Source organism: Furipterus horrens, unplaced genomic scaffold (assembly GCF_987537825.1).
Source record: "Furipterus horrens unplaced genomic scaffold, mFurHor1.1.pri manual_scaffold_15, whole genome shotgun sequence".
NCBI classification, from domain to species: domain Eukaryota; kingdom Metazoa; phylum Chordata; class Mammalia; order Chiroptera; family Furipteridae; genus Furipterus; species Furipterus horrens.
In genome coordinates, this window is record NW_028327185.1 from 15,469,660 (window position 1) to 15,494,047 (window position 24,388).

At 48.2% G+C, this 24,388-nt stretch overlaps 1 protein-coding gene and 1 long non-coding RNA gene across 2 annotated transcripts; one reads left to right on the plus strand and one right to left on the minus strand.

Moving 5' to 3' along the window:
* Positions 1-3,780: 3,780 nt before the first annotated feature.
* CCSAP (centriole, cilia and spindle associated protein) lies at positions 3,781-16,631 on the minus strand. The gene is made up of 3 exons (XM_090263497.1): positions 16,148-16,631; positions 8,866-9,134; positions 3,781-7,574 (listed from the first exon to the last, which is right to left on the minus strand). The coding sequence occupies exons 1-3, from the start codon at positions 16,512-16,514 to the stop codon at positions 7,398-7,400; spliced, it is 813 nt and encodes a 270-aa protein (XP_090119623.1). The 5' UTR covers positions 16,515-16,631; the 3' UTR covers positions 3,781-7,397.
* LOC149992452 (uncharacterized) lies at positions 15,677-17,034 on the plus strand. The gene is made up of 3 exons (XR_016508339.1): positions 15,677-15,935; positions 16,017-16,661; positions 16,873-17,034. It is a non-coding gene; the product is annotated as an uncharacterized LOC149992452 (long non-coding RNA).
* The last annotated feature ends 7,354 nt before the right edge of the window (positions 17,035-24,388 follow it).

The following is a 24,388-nucleotide window of genomic DNA, read 5'->3' on the forward strand; positions in this document are numbered from 1 at the left end:
TCTGGGAAGTCACTTGGATGAAAATATCAGTTTGTATCTGTTTTAGGTATTTTCATTCTGCTTTTAGAAGGCCTTGAGTATTTGGTTTGAAAATCAGAATATGAAGCAAATTCTCAGACGGAACTACTTCTTGGAACTCACTGGAAGAATGTTTCATTCAATGTCTCATTTATGATAGTTTTGCAAGCTGCTCATTTTTGAACAGCTTCCTGCATGGGGGCTAAGAGCATGTCCATTCCACCACGTCAGTTTATTCATAAGCAGCATTTTAAAAATAAGATAAATGTTAAGTTGATTTATAAATGAGGCTGTTCATTAAGCCATAACTACTGCACATAAATTCCACATCCTTTGACCAATAAAAGTTGCTGGAGAACCAAACCATGGTGGTTCTTAATGAAAGCCTTTAGGGAAATGAAGAGGGGGGATAATTTTGTATTATAGGTCAATGCTGTGTTTTCCAGCACCACCAACCCTCCAGTTCCCTGGTTCTCCAGACACCAGCTGGGTATCCTAGAGTTACTCAGTTCTGGAGATATATTAGATCATAGAGGGTGACACTCTCTCTCTCTCTCTCTCTCTCTCTCTCTCTCTCTCTCTCTCTCTCTCTCTCTCTCTCTCTCTTTCTCTTTCTCTCCAGATGCCAACCACAAATCTAGGTTGTTACTTGTGCTTCTGACCAACTGGCCATAAATCTGAGGTTCTGAGGTTCACACAACCCCTTCCTTCCCTGGGTTCCATTTATTTGGTAGAACAGCTCACAGAAACTTACGTTTCAGGAAGACAAGTACCTTGGTACGTTGCTGGCCATCACAGTTTAAAATTAGAGAACACCAGCACGCTCCCCCTCCCAGGAGCACGCACAGGTGTGCATCCCCTGAACTCCAACGGTCCCCATGAGACTTGCAACCAGGGGAGCAACGGGCAGTGGCAGCTCCTCCCACACTGACCCCTGAACCTGTCTGGAAGGCCCCCTTTTCTCTGACTTATCGGTGAACCAATGCAGCCCCACCTAGTTCTCCTGTTGCCTCTAAGCCTTCCTTTTTTCACTGTCCCCAGCCTTAATAAACATGCGCTCAAAACCAAAAAAAAAAAAAGGAAATACTACTTACTGCCACAAAATAATGTGACCAAGTAATCTGTTTGCATTTGTGTCCTCCTCAGTTTATTTTGAATATTTTCAAACATACAAGAGTATAAAGAAAATAGCCTCACGAGCTACCGCATGGGCCAGCTTCCACAACTGTCTACATTATGCCCATCTTGCCTCGCCTCCCTTTGCCCCAGTTTTTTATGCCGTAGTATTTGGGAGCATCCGAGGGCTCTAATTCAGTACACAGCTCCGACAACATACTTCTGTTTTATCTCGTCACCATACAATTGGGGACTTCCTAGAAGATACTGTTGGAAAGCCAAAAATGGTTGTGTTCTTTTCTCATCTTGCAATTAGGTAAAGTCGGTTTTCTGGCATGTCTTGAAAGCAAAATACACATTTTTTATACCACATCATTGGAGGTAGTTTCCCAGCCTGTGGCTAGTTGTACCAGGTTGCTGTCCCCGAGCTCAGGTGACAGCTGTATCTTCAGCGGGGACACCAGGGCAGCCAGCCTGCTCCCCAGGGCCAGTGCAGCTTCAGAGTATCGGTGCCCTTACCATACTGGCTGAGAAGTGTTTCCAGCGTCCCCCCTGCCGGTGTAACAACACGAGGGACAGTTAACTCGAATCATCTCAACGTGTCTGTAGCCCATAGTGAAGAAGGTATTTAACTTGGACATGTGCGTCTCTGGGACTTGGGCTCACTAAGTACGGGGGATGGGCCGAGCCCCATCATAAATACTCTCGCAATAATCTCAGCGTCATCCTTCATGCGAGAGGATGTTACCCGCCCACTTCTGCAGGGAACTGAGTAACAAATGGATGAGCCTGTCACTGACAGCTCCTTTCTCTTAACTTCTTGCTGTTGTGTACATTTTCTGTTCAAGAAAACCAGCGTGAAGAAAACGTGCTAAATTTTACATATCCACATACCATGGAGATAATTATGTTCACTAAATATGGGAGGACCTACTACGTATGGGAGTAAAATACTAATTTCTTTATTTGGGGTGGGGGGCCCTCAAGTCATTTTACATTGACCAGGAAATTCTCTAATATGTTCATTCAGGGGAAGTCTACCACATGATTCCCTTTTCAAGAAAAGTCTTCACTTTGGGTTCTGTGGACAAAAACTCAATCGTATGCCCTCACACTATGCCTGTTTCTTGGGGGAAATGGTGCTTTGGGGTTCTCTGAACACCCCCCGCTTTCTCACCTATGAGCTTCTGCACGGCCCTACGTCTTCCTCACCTGTGATGCACCTGCTGGGGGGCTGCCGCCCTGTAGGGGGCAGCATAACACTTCCCTGCGGGGAGCTTCACCTACCTTCACCCTGGACCTACACAAACATTGCTAACCTTTCTTTTGGTTTTGGTCACCTTGATCTACACATTGTCCTTATTTGTCTTCTCTACTGGGAAGGGGCCGCCTTCTCTGAGCCTAATGCCTGGCACGTAGGAGGGAGCCCAGGGCCTGTGGGAAGGACAGGTCTTTCTAAGGTACCTGCATACCCAGCCAATCCTCTCCAAGATCCCTTTCTGCAAAACCCCCAGGGGCGGCAACATGATCCTGCTAAATCCCTTTCTGGGAGGGAGTTTCATAGCACCCAGGTGACCTCACCGAGATTCTGAAATAGAAGATCCCACCCCTACCTCCACCCCCGCCAAAGAACCACAATAACACAGCTACCCAGAAACAAAAACAGGTCTGGGGGAGCTCAGGAGTTCACTTAAGAAATGTAAGCAGCACCGCAGAACAAAAAGCCTGAGGACAATCACACAAAAAGGAAGGACAGTCTCATCATCCCTCCCCATCCCCAGGTTCACACTGCTCAGCCCCAGGAGGGGCTCCCCAGCTAGAAAGACTTCTGCTCGCTGAGAAAGGGAGGTGGGTGAGGGACCAGCTTCCCCAGCCTTTCAGGGCACCGCTTCCGGTTCACCCCAGTCAGAGACCAGCAAAGCCAAGTCTTAGAGAGAGGGCCGGGAACAAAGAGGGGAGAAACCTGTCACGTGGGCCACGCAGTGGGAGTAACTGGGATGGCTGGCAGCCTGTTCAGCAGAGGACCCAGCAGTTTTCACCCCTGAAGAAATCGGTGGCCAGCACAGCTGCCGTGGACCCCCTGCAGATTCCACCATGGGTACTCCCATTCACAGGTGCCAGCCCCCTGCGTGCCTCCCCACCCCACTCCCACGCCCACCCCCACCAGAAACCTGGATCTGCACTGGCAACCTGCCCACGCCTCTGTGGCTACTTCTGTATGCGCACGCGCGCACGCGCGCGCGCGCACACACACGTACTATGTACCTCCATAGGTAAGTGCTTAGGAAAAAGGTCTGGAAGTTTATACACCAATCTTGGCACTGGTATCCTCCAAGAAGGGGTACAGAATTTTGGTGAGGGGGTGCTACTGAAGGGTATTTTCATTTTTCACTCAACACTTCTTAAATTATTGTAACCATACGCTACTACTTTTGTACTTTTCAAAGCAATAGGAAGGTGTGGGGTAAACAATGAGGAACATTTATCGTTTGACGCAACGTAAATATACAGAAAGTATCTTCCTAGATGTATCTAACATACCTTGCTAAACATCTCTCTCATGAAAAACTCACTTAGGAGTCAATGGGATCTTTTTTTTTTTCAACCACTGATAAACTAATCAAAAATAATTCCCATAAAACAAGCTCCAGCCTTTAATATCAACTGACTTTATTCACATTTTTCCAAGTAACTGCAATATTAAATATAAGCAAAAAGCAATACACAGTTCTTATGAAATACAACCTAAAATTCCCATTGCTGAGTTTTGTGATTATAAGGGCCCACATTTTGTGCCTTCAGAATGTTAAAGTGGATGCCGTACTCAAAATGAACTTACACCGCGGGGACTTCTGCTAATTATTATTTTTAATCCAAAACGAAGCTTCTAATGTCTCCATTCAGGCATGCTGCCTTTCAAAATGGAAATAAGCATTACAGGCGCAACTGCTTCCCTCCTCGTACTAGCAGGCTGGAAGAGAACAGACCTGGGCCAAAAATCTAGACGGAGCTCCCTGCATCTAATTTGGTATTAAGCAAATAACTCCCCATTCCAACGATTGTACAAAAATCAATTTCAAATGCAAACATTTTGAAATGACCAGGTCACATTTTTCGGACCACTTTTAAAGTACTTAACAGATCACAACACTCTAGTAACGATCCTATGAGTCGGGCATTAGCAGTTTGATACCAAACGAATACAGAATCGGGCCTTATAAATATTAGCACCATTTTTTAATCTGATCCAGTGGAATGTAAAATTATCCACTAAACAATTTTTTACCGAAGCAGTCAACAAGAAACGTTTTTGTTTCTAAGATATGCTTCACCTCACTTCCTTTTTGCCTATTATACTTATGAACATTTTAAATATCAAGTACTGTAACATCCCATGTTTGAAGTTTATACGCAGGAACATCATTAATTTACAGGAGGAGGGGCCCACACTAAAGAGTTCTTTTTAACCTACAAATTGTGCAATATTCTGTTCTGGATGTTATGATTTCCAATAACTCCAACAGCCACTGTTGTTCTGTGCAATGTAGTTAGCTGAGTTTCCCAGCATAAAAATGATAAAACTATCACATATGAAGTGGCATAAATAAGTGCTTACTACAAGATGAGCAATTAAGATAGACTATACCTTATTATACCCTTAGTAAACGTAAAACATGTTTATATGTGCTTAGAAATTTTATGGGGAAGGTTAGTCAACATATAACCAGAGGTACCAAGGAAGTAAGAGCAGTCCTTTAGGTTTCAAAAATAAATAAAATAATTAATTTTTTTATTAATTAGGTCCAGCAGATGCAAATGTTATTCAACACTATATTACTTCTCTTAATAAAAGTAACACAGCAACATGTTTATGGAAATTGTTTTAATGAAGAGCTTAAAACCAAAATTTTAAAATGAGTGTGTAGCAATTATTTTATTCCGTATTTTAAATGTCACTGGATTTTCAAGCAGTTTCACACTTTTCAACATAAAAGGCAATTTTAAAATTTCTCGCTGTCTTGCAAGTTGTCCCAAGAATTTGCAACATTATTACAACCACGTTAGTTTCTAGGCCATGAAATTGTTACAGCTTAAAAAATTTCATAGGCTCAAAAGTTAACTTGTACCCCGACAGAGAAAAAAAAGAAAAGAAACCCTAATGACTTCAGTAAGACATAGGAAGGGGAATCTCAATTCATTCGTGTTGATTTATTCATCGTTCATGCACATTAAAAGTACTTTAAAAATCTTACTCATTTGTCCTCTATTTAAAAAGGGGAAACATGGCCAATATTGCCTCCTAGGCTCTCCAGATCTCCACCTGGGGTTTTCACTGGTAACCTCGTTAAATACGAGTCTCTTTTCTAAAGGAGAGAGGCTGGTTTGTTCCAAGCCTGGAGGAAGCTGGATTTCTAAGGCAGCCTGTCCAGGTGGGGCCTGCGCCACCCCACAGCTCCCTTCCCTAAGAGATTGTCAGGTGCAACATGAACGCTGGAGCGGAGTGGCTGAACCCCAACATGCAGGAAGTGGTTTGAAAGGGCACTGTCCGCAATCAGCTACACCATACAATTACCACATGAGTCTGATCTTTAAGGTATCTGCAATGTTTAAGGACTCCAATAATCACAGCAGAAGTCACCAGAATTACCAGCAAGGTTGCTTTGGACAACATATAGAACTTTCTCTTATTAAATACATACCTCAAAGATCAGGAGAGCTCTCTTTGTAAAATAACTCACTCAAAATGATGTAAAACATTTAAGAAGTCTTTTTTAAAAAAGCGCATGATTCTTCAGTATGAGTGTTCAAAGCTTAATAGAGTTGTAAGTTGACATTATGTGAAGATTTTATATGGGCTAAACCATATTTATGCTCTAAAAAGTGACCATAATACTTCAAAGAACCAAAGTAAAAACATCAAGGAAACACTCAACCTCACACCAAACACCAAATTCCAATTCACACATCTCCAAGTGCTAAGGTGGCAAAGTATCTTTTTTTCTCTCTTATAAAGAACTCAGCACTCATCTGTCCTGTGAAGTCCCGTCTCCACCAGATGGAAACCAGTGCTTCTTAAAACCACGTTGCTGTCCCCAAAGCAAAGGTATTTTACTCAAGAGGAGGAGCACTTCATTCACACACACCCCTACATTTGGACCTGCACACAGCCATCCGCTCACATTAGTTCTGTACAAGCCCTCCTGGCTAGGAATGTATTTCATCCAAGAGTGAATATGTACATTATGGAGGCTTTGTTATTAGTGAGTTCTGGAAAGGAAACAGTGGAGAAAGTAGGGTGGGCCACATCTCTGACGGGCATCTGGCTCATTGGCCCTTATTCCCAATGAGCAAGCCAGACGATCTCAGATTCATTAAATAACATTTCAGATAGGTTCTAAATGTCATTGCTGACTGTAACAGAAGCGACAGATGGGTGTGTGCCAGTAGCAAGTGACCCACTCCTTGTCTGGTGCTCTAAAAACAATTAAAAATTGGCACGACTGTCTTGGACTCAAAAGGAACTTCAGTACTTCTCTGAACACACTGCGCTGGGCCCCTTCCACTGGGATGCACTTGAACTAGAAAACTATTACATAATAAGCGCCTAGATGATGACTTAAAGAGAAAAGGCGACCCTCTCCGAGGCCAGGTAATCCTTAAATATCGCAGTCTACGTGAAGTGCTGAACTGAAAGACGAGTAGACTTGTTCAGAAACTAGCAAAGTTCCAGTTTCGCGGCACATGGGGTCACTTTTCGCGCTGAAACTCACTTTTGGCTTGCTGTTCATCCACAAAGCAAACCAGAAGGAAAGTGCGTCTTATGCTGAAGTTGGAATGATCTTACTGGCTGTGGAGTCCGGAAAGTTACCCACAACAGGACACACCAGGCTCCGCCTAAACTTATGAAAAAAAAATACTGAATGTTAAGCATCGATAGCCATTTAAAGGCATTTGGTGTCGATATCTTAAAAGGTTAAGATGCTTTAAAACAAAAACCCTTACAAGAATATCAAAGATTTAGGGAATTCTCTTCATGGAAAACCAAACGTCTATGGCTTCAACTGTCACCCTAACTGCTGAGGTAGGTGACCAGGGTTCATCAAGGAGAACCATCTTTTGGAAATTCCCTAAGAAGAATCTTGCATAATCCATTGGTCCCTTAAACCTGGTTCCTTTTGGTGGGTTTTGTTTTGTTTTGTTTGTTTGTTCTTTTATTTACACTGCGTAAAGGAGCTGTCGGAGCAGAGCAGTGTCCTCTCCCTTTAAGCCCTGGCCGAGTAGCATCGCATGTACTCCGTCACCCATGGGTCCTCGGAGGAGGAAGCCTTGACCCTCCTGCTTTTCTCCACGTCCACGGAGTGAGCACGCTGCCTCTGAGCAAGCAGTTTCCTTCTCTCCACCTGTCTTCTGCTCTTGGCTCGTAATGCTGATTCATGGATCTACGGAGAGTCCAAAAATAAAAGTACAATGACCTGAGTGGCTTTTGAACAGCTTTGCAAGAATATTTATGATGACGCTCCCCCAGGTCACCTGACGCAGGGCAGAGGCAAGCCAAGCCTCCTTGTGTTGAGCTCTGAGCATAAAAGCGTCTCCGGAAGAGCCGTTCCCCCTGGAGTCTCTGGGGCCATCACTGTCACTGATCAAGACACCAGGCAACTGAAATTCTCCACTGGACTAAATTTCAGGTACAAATGGTAAGCAACTAATTTGCATGTCTCTCTAGAAGTTGGCTCTGGGAAATTTTTGAATCTGCTTAGCATTAAGCATGGATAAGTATTCCATTAAAGGACTTTAAATGTTTTACAGCAAAATAGTAAAAAAAATAAAAATAAATAAAGCCCTCAAGGGATCTGATCGTGTAAGACATTTTATACTATAGATAAACCCTATTAAATTTAACCCCACGGAATTGCCAGGTCTTTTGTTAAAGCACAGCGTTGCTGTCTCAAATATCACTCTAACTAACACCATCTGCCAGGGTTTAGAAGGCCGTTCAGGAAAAACGTGACTACGGTCTTTAATCAGAATTCAAACAGTCTGCACTTTCTCTGTTTCTTTTCATTCATTCTTTGCTTTAGGCAATGGCAATAGCAGTACCACTAACATACAGAATTGTTTTGTGGCTCTATATGTGAGGATCCTCCTGTCTGTCATGTTCTCAGGATGTCAGACAGGGACAAGCCAAGCCTCAGTTACAGGAGAGCTGCCGCTCCCAGGAGAAAAGGCAGCACCCAGCGTGTCTGAGCAGGGAAACACCATCATTCAAACTGAATCCGAAGAGCAAAGGGAAGTCTATGGCAGACGGCAAGAGCTACAAGGATAGTAGACTAACAGGCAAACCAACGCCAAAGGAGCCTGGGAAACACCAGCCAGTGAAGCCGAAGGGACTGGAAATGCCTCCAGGCACTCAAGGCAAATCTGGACGAGCAGCTGCCTGCCCGTGCTTGGCTCCTCCTGGACCCCTGGGGAACTCCGCTTCTTCACCAGGCTCAGTGTTGGTAAACCCTTCCAGGTACCCGTGAACACCTGGCAAAATTCCCTGCTCTCCCGGCAGCCAACATCCAGAATCCTCCTGTTTGCTAATCAGATGCCCAGTTCCGGGCTTTCCTTGGCCCTCTGTACCATCCCCTAAAGCATCTCAGTGACCACAGGGCGCGAGAGCCAATGACAGGCACGCAGGCGAGCCCACCCTCCAAGGAGAAGCAGAGAGGCGGGAACCCACGCACACACCTCGTGCACGGGCGCAGAAGCACAGACGTTGTGAGTCTTCTGGCTGCCTGTATCAGTCTGTTTTTCTCCCCACCCATATAGAGCAAATGGATGCTTCTTTTCTTTTATTTTACTCGACGATCTCTGAGGACTTTTGACTGCTTTCCTAGTTCCTCTCGCAAACAAGGCGCTGGGCTGTTGCCGAGGTTTCAGACCGCTGGGTAACTTGTCAGTCTCTTTAGCTGGGCTCTCTTGTTCAGGTTCTTCTTTTACATCTTTTACTGGCAATGCTTTTTAAAAAAGAGAGACAGAACAAGATGAAAATGCTTTAAAATCAGGTTTACAGAGAATTCCTTTAAATATCTGGGTTGAAGAACACATTACGCTTGACTCAGTAACATTTTCACAGAGTTCAATTCACACGTTTCCCTTCAAGCAGAAATGCAGAAACAAACCAGGATGACCGTTTCCACCGTCTATCCCGTTTTTAAATCAACAGCAAGTACAGCAAGGCTGAACCAAGCCTAGCCAAAAGCTCATATTCTGAGATTAAGTATTAAAAGTAAGAGATCGCAGCAGCATAATGGCTTTCTTCAAACTCCCAGGAGCAGTCCATCGTCTGGACACGTGGCTTCAGGGAAGACCTGGATTTGTGGTGCTCACCCAACAGCTATACAAGCTTAGTTTGTAAGTTACTCAACTCAAGTTCCAGGATTCCATTGCTGCCTGATGTTCCCCAATCAGGGAAAATGCTCGCTGTGGCTCTTACATGCTCCTTGTGACCTCAGTTGGAAAGCCCCGCCCACCCCATCACAATAGGGTGTGGTTTCCATAGTTACTCACCTGGTGCACAGCTTGGCATCCCCAGCCTGAAGAGCTAGAGAGAGAGCCGGTGTTGTAAGGGGGCTTCCCTCCCACTGGCAGCAGAAATGACCACCGTCTGCACAGTCCTCAGGTCTGGCAGCAGAGCTGGGAAGCGCGGTGGCGGGCGGAGCTGCCCACCTGGGGTGAACTCTCCAAAAATGTAACTATTTCCCTTCTTGATTGTTTATAAACCCGTTCCTGTTTGTAAAGGTGATAACCCTTTCTGAGCCTTTGTTTCACATGGACCTCAACATGCCCCCGGATAAAAGCTCTGTTCCACTCCTCCCAGCTGCTGGGCTCAGGGATACCTGTCGCTTCACGTCCTTCAGAATTCGGGCCTAGTGCTGATTTTAGAGATGGAGATTCCAAACTCTCTTTGCTTTTTAAAGACATGCTCTTGTTCCTACCTACTTTTGGTTGTGATTCTTTTCTTGCTTAGGCCCACGTTCCCTTTAAAGCACAGGCAGTCCAGACACAGTGGCTCAAACGTGTCATCAACGATGACCTTAACTCTACCCAACTGCTTCATTTATTCCTAAGTATCTTAAGAAAGTGACAACCCACGCCCGGCACCAGGGTTCCATGCTCTGTGCACCTGCGCACCGCAGCTCCACGCCCAGCCCCCAAGCTGCCTGGGATGACACAGGAGGCCAGCCTTGCATTCTGTCACACAGTCACTGCCCAAGCATTTCTCTGAGTGATGTGTCCACACGTCTCCTCTTCCCTGGATCTGGGAACCGGCAGAAGGAGCCCACTGGGGCCAAGACAAGGGGACAGAGAAGGGGGCTGAGACTTGAGTAGTTATAACCCAGAGGAAGAGGAAAAACAGCCCAAATCATCCCCGTTGACGCATTGGCCCCCTCCTCTTTCTGACCCATTCCACCTAACCCACTTCTTCCTGGAAAGCCTGCCCGGAGAAGGTAGTGCTGATCATTTTAAAGGACAGGCTGGAGCTGGGCAGAAAAGAACAGGGAAGGGAATCCCAGGAAAAGGGGATGGCTTGTTCAAAGGCATGCAGAGAAGAATGAATAGAAATAGTCCCAACTGACTGTGGATGAAGGCATGGAGCAGGTAGCAAGGGGGAGAAAAGACTTTCTGTTTCAAACTCAGAAGACTTGGTTTCATCCTGGAATTGAAGACTCACTGAAGAATTTTGAGCTGAGAGATGACATGGCCCTATGTGCATTTTAGGAATGAGGCCTCTAGCTGCAGATGTGAAGGACGGGTTACAGCAAAAGACTTGAGATGATGGAATTATCATTTATAGACTATAAAATAACTGTTTATCCCTCTGTGTTTAAAGAAAAAAGACATGTTCAAAAATATCTGCATTAGCAGGAGACAAAAGATGGAAAAGAGAGAGGAGACAGAACTTATTGCTGTAACAGTAATATTTATAAAACTATTGAAGTAGTGCGGGTACAAGGTAAGTGGATATAAGTCTATGTTTCAAAATCCTATCCAAAAGAATGATGTTTAAAATAGACATTTTCAGACAAAACCTGTGTTCATCACCCTTCTGGTGGAAGATGAAAACACCCCTTTCCTGGTAACTGATCAGTCTTTCAAACAAAACTAAACTCAGTTTTCCTTTAGGACTGTGCTGTCCAATACAAAAGCTACTAACTGCATGTGGCTGTTAAATATAAGTTTAAATTAATTGAATTTACATAAAAGATTCAGTTTCTCAGTCAGAGTTCAAGTGCTCACTGACCACGTGTGGGTAGTAGTAGCTACCTTGTTAGATGGTGCAAACAGAGGGCATATCCATCAGCACAGGAAGTTTTAGTGAAAAGTCTGATTTTGCTAAAAGTACTGGAACAACAGAGTTAACACTTTTGACCTAATGGATATGTGTGTGTATGTGTGTGTATCAATCTATTCAAGCATGAACACTTATAAAAGTTTACATGCCCAAGGCCATAGAACAAATCTTAGTGCATTTACAAAACTGAAATCATATAGAATGTATTCTCTAACTTTAGTGTAAAAGAAATAATATGGCTGCACAAAAATGTGAACACACTCAGTGCCACGGAGCTGCAGGGTTTAAAATGTTTCAAATGGTAAACTGCATTGTGTGTCTTTTACCACCATTTTTAAAAATTAAAAAGAGTAGTGATGGTGGAGAGCATTCCTTTCTCAATCCTGATCTTATTAGAAATGCTTCTCAAGTTTCCTCATGAAGCATGATGTTGGCAGTAGGTTTGTTTCCTTATTTGTATATTATACATAATAGTTAAACTGTATTAATTTCTTCTGTATTTTAAAAATCATAATGAAAATTAGACAGTGTGCTTAAGGGACTAATACTACTATATAATAAAGCTTGCATGATACAGCTAAAGCAGTAACTAGAAATTTATAGCCTTAAAATCAATATAGGATGGGGCAAAAGTAGGTTCACAGTTCTGAGTATGCAAAAATTTATTCTTGTATTATTATTTATTAATTGTTGCTTTACTTTCCATATGAACAACTGTAACCCTACTTTTTCCTCACCGCGTATATATCAAAAAAGGCAGGGAAGAAAAAAAGAAAAAAAAAAAGCAATGATGAGCATCCATCTTTAAAAGTTAGAAAATAAGCTCGAAGAAAATGAGAGTAAGGGAGAAAAGATAATGAATCAATGAAAACATATAATAAACAAAGAAGACCAAATATGAGCCTGATGGACTCAATAGAAGCCACAGGCACAGGTCTACAGATGAGCAGGGCTACTGAGGACAGGGCAGTGTGGCCGTGACTCATTCATAGGGCCACCAGGAGTCGGCATGTAACACACATAATAGAGAAGACCCACACAGCCAAGAGTTAGCGTGGCAAAAAGCTAAGAGCATTCCTACACCTCTGGCACTACTGATCAGGAGAGAAAGGAGTACAAAATAAAGAGTAAAAATAGAGCAAATGGGAATTTCAGGGTAAATGTGCACTGACATGCACGTGTGGTCCCTTCCCCCCAAAACCCCACGGACGTGAAGGAAAACAGGTATCAACCCACAAGAGCAAGAGAGGGGATGACATCAGACAAAAGGTGTCAGTACAATTTTGGAAGACGGAAAGTAGCTGAAGAGGCAAAAAGTGGCCTTGCAGAACCGAGCGGGATGCATCTGACCTCCCTGTAGGAGAAGGCCCGCAGAAAACAGGCTGACCTCCAGCAAGGCAGAAGCTGGCACCAGGTCCCCCGGCAAGCTAGTGCATGGCTTGCCTTTTCCAACGGTCCAGCCTCACTCAGTGCTCTCCCGGGTGCTCTGCCCACGTAACAGAAGCATGCCTCTGTTAAGAATTGGGGTCGATGCTTCTTGCCCTTGAACCTAGGCAGACGTTTGTAGGTACAGAACGGGGTAAAAGAAGTGTTCTGGGCATCCCTGGGTCAAGTTGTGAAGGACAATACAGCATCTGCCCAGGGCTCTCTCAGGGACACTCGCCCTTGGAGGCCAGTCAGCATGTTGTAAGGAAGGCCAGATGCATGAAGGTGTCACATGCCAGTGTCCCAGCAGACAGCCCCCTCAGCCTGCCAGCTGAGGAGACAGACAGCATGCTGCAGACAAAAGGCATACTCTTGGGCCTCAAGATTTTGAGAGACAAGTACTTCTAACCTAGAAGTCCTTGCCCAGCCACAAACTCACTGAATTGGGAGGGTAGAATAAAGCTAGCTTTTGACATGCAACGTCTCAGAAAATTAGCCGCTCACACACCCTTTCTCAAGAAGCTACTGGAAGATAAGCTCCACCAGGAGGCGACAAACCAAGAAAGGTGACATGAAAGCCACATAGCAGACGCTACTACCCAAGAAAGAAGCCCAGGAGTCCCAGGGTGGTGGCCAAGGGCCCTCCCAAGATTCAACCAGGCAGCAGCTGCTAAGAGCAGCGACCGGGCCAGACGGAAGTAGGTCAGAGGCCCTGGGAGGGATGTCTTCAGATGTCCAGAGCGATAGCGAACCGGATGTGCTGGTTGGATTGTGAAAGAGAGAAAAGGGAATCATGGCAAACAATGTAGGTAGGGCAGCTTTGAGTGCAGGAACAATACTGGAGAGACTAACTGTGACGCTAACGAACTCTATGATGCCTATGCAGAGAGGGTGCAGGTACGGGCCGTGTGTACAGGTTAGGACAGAGGTAAAAAAAGAGAGTGACAACAGATAATGTTAACAACTTTAAAAAGTCAAGACATGTCAATGACAGCAATATTACTTGAAGAAAGAGAAATAAACAGCAAAGGGACAATGAGAGGAGTAGACAGTGGTACCCAAGGAATAGCTATCAGTGTGTGTGTGTGTGTGGCAGGGAGCTGCTCTATCTTTGTAATAAGCCATATAGAACTATATGATCCGGCCCTGGCCAGACAGCTCAGTTGGTTAGAGCAGCAGTCCCCAGGCGCTGAGCCTCAGACTGTGTCCTGTTAGGAACTGGACCACACAGCAGAAGGTAAGCACAAGACGTGCAAGTGAAGCTTCACTAGAATAACCGAATTACCGCCTGACCTCCTGCCCCGACCCCCTCACCCTCCTCTTCCATGGAAAAACTGTCTTCCACGAATCCAGTTCCTGGTGCCAGTAAGGTTGGGGACCGCTAGGTCAGAGCATCGTCCACATAGACCAAGGCTGCACAGACAAGAATCACCCAGTGGATGCATAAACAAATTGATGTTTCTTCTCTCTCTCCCCCCTCCCTTCCTCTATCTAAAATAATAATAATAATAAATTAAAACTCAAAAAATGAACTATATATGACTCTATGTGTATATACAGCTTCCATAAAAACAAGAAGTAAATGTTTACGTTTTATAAAAACTCAAGAGTGCTCACCATTCTAGTATATAAAACTGTCCACTTAAAAACAAGGGTAGTCAATCGCACCAGACACAGGCATCAGGAGAAGCTGAGACAGGCAGGAGCAAAGCAAAAGTCCCTGCAAGTAGCAGCCCTGAAAGCAGAAGTCAGCCCATCTTCTCCCCGATGCTTAAACCAGAAATACTGGCAGGAAAGAAAGAACTGACTTCAGCCGCTGGCAGGATTCAGTCTCTAATGAAACCATACTAATCATGAAGTCAGGCAAAAACACAAGCACCATCCAAACCACATCTAAAAATTGTTTTTATACTCAGGGATACAATTGACAGCTCGAGAGATCAGTGCCCACACGAACAACCTGGAAGGCGTGGCCCTATCCCCTCCACCTTCTGTTACCCAAATTTCTAGCACTGATCACTGAAGCTAGTTTTCTAGCTTCTACAATCGACAGTCAGGAGGCCTTGGGGAGTCACAGGTAACGGGAAGGCGGCAACGCAAAGGCAGCAACGCAATTCGGCCACGTGTGCTGAAGACAGTGAAACAGGAGCACAGTAGCCCGGCTCTTAGACTAAATTTCCTCCCCTCCTCGGCCTCTCCTGGAGTCTGATGAGTTTGATTACTGCTTACAGTGTGGCCAATAAACAAAAAGTCAGGGATCAGTTATCTTGCGCGTCCATGTTTTCGTCCAGAACATTGAGATAAAAAGTATGGTCCTACCTCTTAGCATTGTTTGGAACCTTGAATGAGAAAATACAGTCTGAGATCAGTGAGTGGATGTGTAATATGCTCAGTAAAGTAAAGAGCCTCTTTAAAATAGAGTGAGCCTTTCTCTGGTGGTGTCTGGCCAACGTTAGAGGGTGACAGGAAGGAACGCCCGGTTACTGTATCCAATCATCTTGGCCCTCTGTACTAGCGAGCATCCACTTAGCCTCACGCACTGAGAGCCCCCAGCTCCGCAGGAAAGAAGGTGCAGGGCCAGGGCTGAAACGGCAGATGCGCAGCATCCAAGAGCCATTTCCCAGCCACAGCTCCCCCTGCACAACGCGGCAGCCGAGGACGCGCACCTTTTGATGCGTGGGTGCGCAAGAAGCGGAGGGGACCAAGCACTTGCGAGGCGCATGCTCCCACCCACCCGGAGTTACGCAACAATCTGCGTAAACAAATGCAAAATGCTCTTCAAGGCCAGCGCGGCTAGGTCCAGGAGTTCACACAGAAAACAAGAACCCCATTCACAAGACAGAAAGCTTAGCTCGGTTGTTCTTAACCTCTTGGGGTCACCTTTGAGAATCAGATGAAAGCTGGGCTCCTCATTTTAAAAATGGGAGTTTAGGAATAAACAGATGGGGGATCGCTGGCTCCCTAAGGCCACCCTGGCCCTCGCGTGAAGACCCGGACCTCGCAAAAGGCGCTTCAATTGAGTTCGCAGCTGGCTCAAGTTACCTGATTAGGGAAATAAAGGGTTGGGGCGGGGGCGAGGGGAACGTTGACTGGTTGACATCTTCCTTATTTTGTCTAGGGAGCGCGGATTCTCCGATCAAAAAAATAAAATAAAATGCAGAGCGCTGCGAGAAACGGACAGAGCGGGGCAAGTTCAAACGCCAAGAGCACATCCAGTCCTTCGGGCAGCCCCCCTCCCGGGCCCGGTACCTGGCAGAGACGTGTCCTCCGCGTCCCGCTTCTCCGCATCTCCGGCCTCCGCGTCCCCGGCCTTCGCGGCCTCCGTGGCCTCCGCGGCCGGCTCCTCCCGCGCCGCGGTCTCGGCGGGCGGTGGCGGCGAGGCCGGGGCGCACTGGGGCGTGGAGCTCCCGGCGCCCGACGATGCCGACGACGCCGAGTCGTCCGAAGCGCCGCCCGGGCCCCAGTCGTCCCAGAGCCAGGGCGCGTGCGCCTGCTCCAGCAGCCGGCGGCCCAGGCGGTAGTGCAGCAGCTCGCGGTAGCACGCCGCGTACTCGTCCCAGCGCGGCTCCTGGTAGCGCTTCATGTACTCGCTCTTCACGCCGCTGCCCGGGGACATGGTGCCGCCCGCCGGCACCCAGTGCCCGCCACTCCGCGCCGCCGCCGCCGCCGCCTACAGGACCAGCACACGACACAGAGACCCACCCTGCCCCTCCGGCCGCCGGGCCCGCCGCGACATTTAAATCCGGAGCCCCGCCCGGACGAGGCAGGCGGGGGCGGAGCACGGGGAGGAGGCGGGGTGCGGGGAGGCGGGGCGGAGCACGGGAAAGAGGCGGGGCGCGGAGAGGCGGGGCGGGGCGCTCGAGGGGGCCAGGGAGCGGGCGGCTAGCCTCGGGAATGGGCGGGGGCCGGGAAGCCCCTGGCGGCGAGGCGGCTCACCTTGCGACCCGGCCCTGAGATCCTGGGTGATGTTCCAGGCGGCGGCTTCGAGGAGGAGAGCGAGCGCCTGGGCTGCGGAGTTGAGGGATCACCTCGATAACGGCTCCGGAGCCTGTAGCCAGAAGCTGCGGGCTGGGCCCACAAGGCCGCGGGAGGCCGGGGACACGCGAATAGTGAGGCCGAGAAGGTGTGATCGCAGGATTGGGTTGGGAACGGAAAAGTGGAGTGGTCTCCGCGTCCTCTGAGCGCCCTCCGGAGAGGGGCTTACCTCCTTCCAGCCGCGCCGGCCAATCCTCTGCGCGCGTGGCGCAGCAGCTAGGAGCGCCCTGCTGTCCCCGCGCTTTCCTCCGGAGCAAGATGTCGCCGACGGCACAGCAGCCCGCGTTCCTGCAGCAACCCGCTGGCGAAGACACCGCCTCAATCCCCGAAGCAGACGCCTCCCCCGCGCGCTCCCGGGCCCGGCGCAGTGGGGGCGGCTGCTTCAGTGCAGAGCGCGGGGCGCGAGGATGCAGGAGGCTGGGCCAGCCCGAGGTACCAGACCCCGGTCAGCGTGCGCCCGTCGGAGGCGCCAACGCCCCCATATCCCATTAGGCCCTGCCCCACCCCCCACCCCCTGCAGGAGGCGTCATGTAGGGTCTGGAGTTGATACCCTGTACGGTGAACCAGCTAGCGACACTGCTGTTCCTTCCGGACACTTCCGCGCCGGTCGCCTTTCCCAGAAACAACCTAAGTCCCCGCGTTGCCTCTTGCTTCCTTCCTCTCTGTTCACACCTGTTACTCTGGCTTTAACGCATTTTTATGTATTAGTACAACTCCTTTCTTGTCTACACCTCAAACGTTTTGTATCTATTTATTAAAGCCGCCCACCACCCACTGAGAGACCCATTTTTACATCTGTAAACTTGACATTCACGTGCGTTGTGCAGGACTATGCAACATTGCCCTAGTTGTTACAGTTTCTAAAGTGGTCCCACACAGATTCCTCTCTCTTTTTAAAAGTAGCCTTCGTAGATTAATACAAAGAGGTCTTAAAGAAAAGAAGGTTGGAAAACCAAAATATTTATTTAGCAGTTGAAGAGCACGCCTCGGTCATGAGTGAGTGGCTCTCCCGGCTTCTATTCGGGGATTTCCGCCACTTGGCAGGCTACCTTCGGTCCTGAGTCCTGTCCCTGCCTCTCGTCGCAGCTACAAGATCCAGAGGGACAAGTTAGACTGTTCTAAGGACTTGAAGTTAGTCCAGAAATCATTAGCTCTGGATTGTTACATCCCCACAGTGGCCCTGACTTCTCCCCTCTGGAAATTTACTCTCTTGTTGCTGGAGGTAACCCCCACTGGAAGTTTCTGGTGCATTTCCCTTTTGTTTAAGCTGGCAGGATTTGTTTCTGATAGTTGCAACCAAAAGGATCTTGATGATGCGCAGATATATGAAAAAATGCAGAATGCAATGTTTCAGTTAGCTTTGACTGCATAATTTACCGCCCCAAAACTTTGTGGCTTAAAACAACTAAAATTTATTATTTCTCCTGATTCTGTAGGTTCACCAGGCAGCTTCTCTGCTGGTGTGGACTCATTTATACAGTTGCATTCAGCTAGAAGGAGAGCTGGCCTGGAAGGTTCAAGGTGGCCTACTCACATGCCTGGCAGTGGCCGGCTGTGGGCGGGGCTGTCTTGCTATTCTCCCCGTGGCCTTACCCTCCAGGAAATCACCCTGGGGTCTTCACTGGCCTGCTCTTGACAGGGGAATAACAGAAGCTGGAAGGCCCCTGAAGGTCATAGACGTCTCTTCCACCGCATTTTATTCTCAAATCCTTAAGTCACAAGGCTAGCCCAGATTCAGCGAGAGAAATAAACCCCACCGCTGCACGCTGCATGCGAGGAGCAGCAGCAACTTACATTGCAAAGGCCTGTGTGTTGGATGGGGGAATATGGGGCCATATTTTACAATCGCACCCCCCCCCACACACACACAATAAGTATTCAATATATAAGGTATGAGCCACTTTTGTATAATTAAAAAATAGGATTAGGGGTGATTTGTTTGTTTTACTTTTCCTTTGCACAGTTAAGTGTATTACTTTTCTTATAGTAAAGAACTGAAAACATCAATGTCGAACGCATTAGAAAGTTCCCTTCACTCTCCTTTGTAGGACATGCTTCCAGGCACCTCCCTCACTGTTGTCTGTCTGTCTGTCTGTCACTGTTCCTGGATCTTAAAATGCAGACCCCAGGGTTGAAGTGTGATGTGGCTTAGAAACTAGGTGAAAAGTGATTTTCATGTATAATAAGCTGAACGCAGATGATCCCAGAAGGCGGTGCAGGATCGTGTGTATTTTATAATCACTTCAAAGTGAAGTCTATTTAACTCCCCAATTACTTTTTGTGTGAATTGCCAAGATGTGTCTTCCATGTTTAAGAATCTACATTCAAAGGCAACTTTCATCCTGGTTCTGTTGTTGCCTAAAATGACAATGCGGAGGATGGAGAGGCAAAGGGAAACTCTGATTTCCATGAAAACACGTGAGAACTTCCCTGGGGGCAGAAATTAACAAAGAAAACTGAGTGCTGGAGCCTCCTTTGTGCACGTTACAAGTCCAGACATTTCCAGACCCACCAGCTGGTGTCCTCAGGGACTGACAGTTCCCGTGGCGCCCTGGATCCCTCAAGGAACCAGGCAGCAGGCCACCCTGATTCAGAGAAGATAAGTGATACCATGACAAGATTTGAGTATCTGTTTTCTCCTCCCCAAACTTTTAGTTCTGTTGTGGTCCACTTGCCAAGGCCAAAATCATCAAGAGTCTCATTTATAAATAGCTCCAGACATCTCTGGAGGGGGTGGGGAGAGAGGATGGATCTGAAGGGCATGGATGAGATGAGAAAGGGAAGCATTTATAAAGTTCTTCAGCAGTTGCTTTGCATGACATGGAAGCATCAAGCCAAGCCCATCACAGAAGCAAGGATTTTTAGATGAACTTCACTTTGGAGTCAGACTTGGCATTGTGTGACTACCATGGTCAGCACTAGACGGGGACATTGCTTAGAGGTTGGGGAACGAAGCTTGGGGGGATGTATAAAGGATTGAGATGCGGAAAAGAACGTAAGACTTAGTTCCTGAAGGGGCTGATGGCCCGATTTACTTGAGAAACTGAAACCCTTTCCTTGGTTTTCTGACTGGACGCTGTGTTCAGCCCGGTCCTCTGTAGGCGCCTCAAATGTGAAGTCACGTGAGCGCCTTCTCACCGTCTGGGCAGTGCCGATTCTCCGCAGAAACAGCAGTGGACTTGGCGTGGGACATGTATTTGAAGGAGGGCCTGCAGAACTGATTCTGACTACAAAAATCCGTATCCTGTGGCATTCTGCACAAACCCAGCAGTTTGTTACGTACGCACGCAGGGCTGGCGTCTGATACGTAAACACATCACCTGTGTCGGAGACTCAAGCGTCAAAGATGCCGTGTTCTCTGCATGACCGGACTGTATGTGTGTGTGTGTGTGCACGCGTGCGCACGGGAGGCTACTTTAAGTGCTGATTCTAACCCACAGGGCACCACTACACCCCGGTGTCCTTATCACTGACCTTCCCCAGCTGCATCCCCATGGGTGCGCAAGCCCGAGGACAGGGGGTGGAGCACCAGGACCTGCACAGAGCCAGGTTGTAGCCCCAGGCCTCTGTCCTGCGAGAAGTGAGGGTGTGGCTGGACTAGAGAAATGTGGGGCAGTGGGGGACTCCACCAGGCCACCACTGTGCACTGTAGCCCATAGAGAGGACCAGGCCCTGTCCCTCTCCCTGCCTGAGGGAGCCAGGGTGGGGGGAGCACAAGGCCAGGGTAGGGTGGGTACTACATACACAGATGCAGCCTGGGGTTGGTGGTCTCCAAGGAACAGCACTGAACCGATGGGAACATTCAGGGTCCCCTGCCTCTTGGGGGTGAGCACGTGTGCTGGAGAAAGCGTGCTGGTTTCTAAATGAGTCCTAAAATTGCTCTCCCGCCAGCAGGCCAGAGAAGGGCTAAGGTCTGCTCATGAGATTAGATCTGTACGTGACTTGTCACCTATGTTTTGCTGCTCAAGAGGTGGCAGATAACATGACACACACTGCTTGGATGACAGCAAACTGCCTGGCTCCCGTCTCTCAGGCTGACCCCGAACCCCAACCCCTATTCCCCAACTACAATATAAATCATGGTTAATGACCTTGGCTCCCAAACCTACCCAGGAGTACATGAAAATGCCTTCCCTGTGTCTGTTCTTTCCAAGAGCCCCACAGGGCTCAGGGATCTGAGCCTTCTGACTTTAGCAAGTCCTTTGAACAAATGTGCCACCTCCCGCATCTCCCCTTCCAAGTGCCACACTGGTTGGGAAACTGGCCACAGAAGTCCTGCTCTCAACAGCTGCCCCCACCCCCAGATGTGAGTGTGGGGACTCACCCTAGAGCAAAACTCTAGAAGAAAGTACCTCTCGTGAGTAGTGTTTGACTCTCTAAGTGAGCCTTTTTGGCTCTGAGGTCAGCTCCAGGGTCCCCGGTGCTCAGTGATGCTCAGGAAGACTCAGGAATCCAACTAGGGACAAGATGCCCTAGGTCCTGCAGGTTTGAGTCTCTGCATTAGAACCTAAACTTATCAAGGGCTGGGTCCAAGTCTAATGAGTCTGACATCCACTCTGACATTTCTGTGTGGTTTTTCCTCCTACCAGCCCCCGGCAATTCTCTGACACCAGCCGTGTCCTGCAATTTAGCTCGATTCTGACACGTCTACCCAGAGACAGCGTCAGATCCCACAGGTGAAGGGCTCAGTCCCACAAGGTGCCCCCCTCCCTTCAGCTGCCAATCACAAGGCACAATCGTCACCGGTGCTTCTGACCGACACACTGGATTGGAGGATCCAACGACCTCCTCCTTGGATTGATTAACTTACTAGAGCAGCTCACAGAACTCAGAGAAACACTTTACTTACTAGATCACCAGTTTATTATAAAAGGATATAACTCAGGAACAGCCAGATGGAAGAGGTGCCGGGGGCAAGGTGTGGGGGAGGGGCACAGAGCTCCCATGCTCTCGCCAGGTGCACACCCCACCCCCCAGATTTCTATATGTTCACCCAACCCTGTCCTTTTGGGGGTTTTCATGGAGGCTTCATTACATAGGCATGCGTGATTAAGTCATTGGTCATTGGTGATGGATTTGACCTCCAGCCCCTCCCCCTCCCTGCAAATCAGGGGTTGGGGCTGAAAGTTCCAACCCTCTATCCACGGTTGTTCCCCTGGCAACCAGCACCCTTCCTCAGGTGCTTCCCGTATCCTCCACCCCCATCTCAGGCATACGGTGGATGGACAGCCACATTGCCGTCACTGAATAGATCTACCCAGGGCACAGGTATCTTTCCTCAAATAGGGCATGACGGATGCTTAGAGAACTGACCTATGATGGACACTGCAGTTGCAAAAATCTCTCCACTAACTGAAGCACAGACCTGATCCATCAGGGCCTTTTTTCCACGTGATCAGCTGCACAGGGGCAGCCCCATGCCTCCTCCAGGGCCTCCTCCTTACACCTGCCTCAGGGGTCTGTTTAAGACCTTACAGGGGCTTCTGCATGGAAAAGCCCACCCCTGGGCAGAACACAAAGTCTACCCCAATCTGGCCCCTGCCTGCCTTTCCATCCACCCCTCCCCCAGCCCATGGACATCTTAAGCACCAGCAGTACGATGCTGCGTACAGTTCCCTGAGTGGGAAAGTCCTCCTGGCCTCTGGATATTTCCCTAGAAAACCCCTGCTCAGCTTGCAGGGCCCACTCCAGGCATGGCTGCAACTGGAAGTCTGCCACCCTCCCTCTGCACTGGGGTGCCCTTCCTCATCCCCCTCACTTCGCTCATCACTGCCTGCTTGTCTCTCTGTCTCTGCCAGGACTCGGTTACCTCGCTGATAGAAGGAACCGCTTCCCAAGCCACATCAGCAGGCACACACACACTGCCTGTTCGTGGGAGGAAGGGAGGGGGAGGGCTATTTCCGAGTCTCATCCATCTGGCCATGGAGAAGTGCTTCGCGAAGTACAAGTCACTTAACATATGAAGGACATTCTATGTAGTTGCTCTTGGAGGTCGTGGTAACACTAGAGTCGTTATTATCATCTGCATTAAAATAAAGGTGCAACCCAGCTGCAGTTCCTCACTGAGCTTAGTGCAGCTTTCATGGAAAATAAAATCCTTGCTTAGGTGGAACTTCTCGCTTGGCAAGAGAAATGATTGTATGAAGCAAATGGGGTTCGTTTTCCAGTTACTCTCTTTCTAGGGTTTCAGCAGTCGCCAGGCGTGAAAGGCAAGGGGACCATGCCATCTGCTCCTGTGATGAGATGCGTACTTGATTTGTCACCTACGTTTCTCAGGCACAGGAGACGTCATTGGGGTTAGGGCAGAGCAGCGTCTGCCGCGCTGAACCTCGTTTCCACGCAGGCCGGCAGGACCCCAGAGGGAAATGAGACCCACAGCCGTAGTGACCACAGCCACAGTTTTCAGCACAGAGGGGGTCCAGGGATGAGGCCATCGTCCCCATATTTTGTTGCAAATATATGGCTGCCCTACAGGTGGCTCTTGGTGATGGACACATGGTTTGAAGGTCATCAAAGTCCTCTGGGACCCACACCATCTCCCTGCCCACCTGCTGTCCGAGGGTCAGACTGTCCCCAAAGGAGACAGAGCCGACCACTGTCGGTTACAAGAACACACGTGGACTGAACGACACAGACCGATGTTGTGCCCATGCTTCTCACGAGGCCATGTCTGTCACCTGGTCCTGGGCAGCCGAGAGCCCCGACGCCGGGGTTACAAGAAGAAGAACGCAGCCCGGCAGGAGGCCGCCATCGGGCAAAGCAGGCACCACCGGGACCCCTTCAACGTTCTCCACGGCTCTGCAAGGAGCATCGTGTGTATGTGGCTTTTTCAAAATTCTGAAATCAAAATCATCTCTCGCTCTCTCAAGAGAAGCCTCAGAAGCAGATGAGTATTTCAAAAGGAAAAGGAAAAAGGTATGTACAAAAAGGGATCCAGACATCGGTAAGACTAGCGCATCCAATAAAAAAATCCAACAAGTACCTAATGTTAAGACCCCCCTGAAATGGCTATGTTTACACCTGTCACCTGTCAGCTTCTTTTCATGGTGGGAAACCCCAGGCTCTCAGAGGTGATCCCTGTACCTGTGTCACAGCCCCTGCCAGCCCCCCTCAAAAAGTCAGGGACGAGGGTCCAGGCCTACTGGAAATGCTCAAGATTTTGTTCTTTGGAGATGAAACCTAGACACAGTGACTGTTATTTTTATTCTGTATGAAGGTAAAAAGTGTCTTTCCTCTGAACTGTGGAAAATGCTCTGCACAGACATGGGTAACAGGGGCTGGGCCCCGCCCTGTTTCCATGTGATGAATCACTTATTTACATTGGATCCACTTTTCTCCTTACGACAACATCATTCCAGGCCCTTCAAAGACTTCGATCACATCAGTGTCACTCCTGAGAGAACACGTCTTTCATCTACTCAGACCAGGAAGTTCATGGAGCCATAAGGAAAAGCG

What these genes read in the sequence shown, in the direction of transcription:
- CCSAP (XM_090263497.1), bottom strand. Translation starts at nt 16,514, where the DNA reads ATGTCCCCGGGCAGCGGCGTGAAGAGCGAGTACATGAAGCGCTACCAG. An exon ending in GGAGGACACGTCTCTGCCAG is followed by an intron (nt 9,135 to 16,147) that starts GTACCGGGCCCG and finishes TTTTTTAAAAAG; the next exon opens with CATTGCCAGTAAAAGATGTA. An exon ending in CTTCTGCGCCCGTGCACGAG is followed by an intron (nt 7,575 to 8,865) that starts GTGTGTGCGTGG and finishes GACTCTCCGTAG; the next exon opens with ATCCATGAATCAGCATTACG.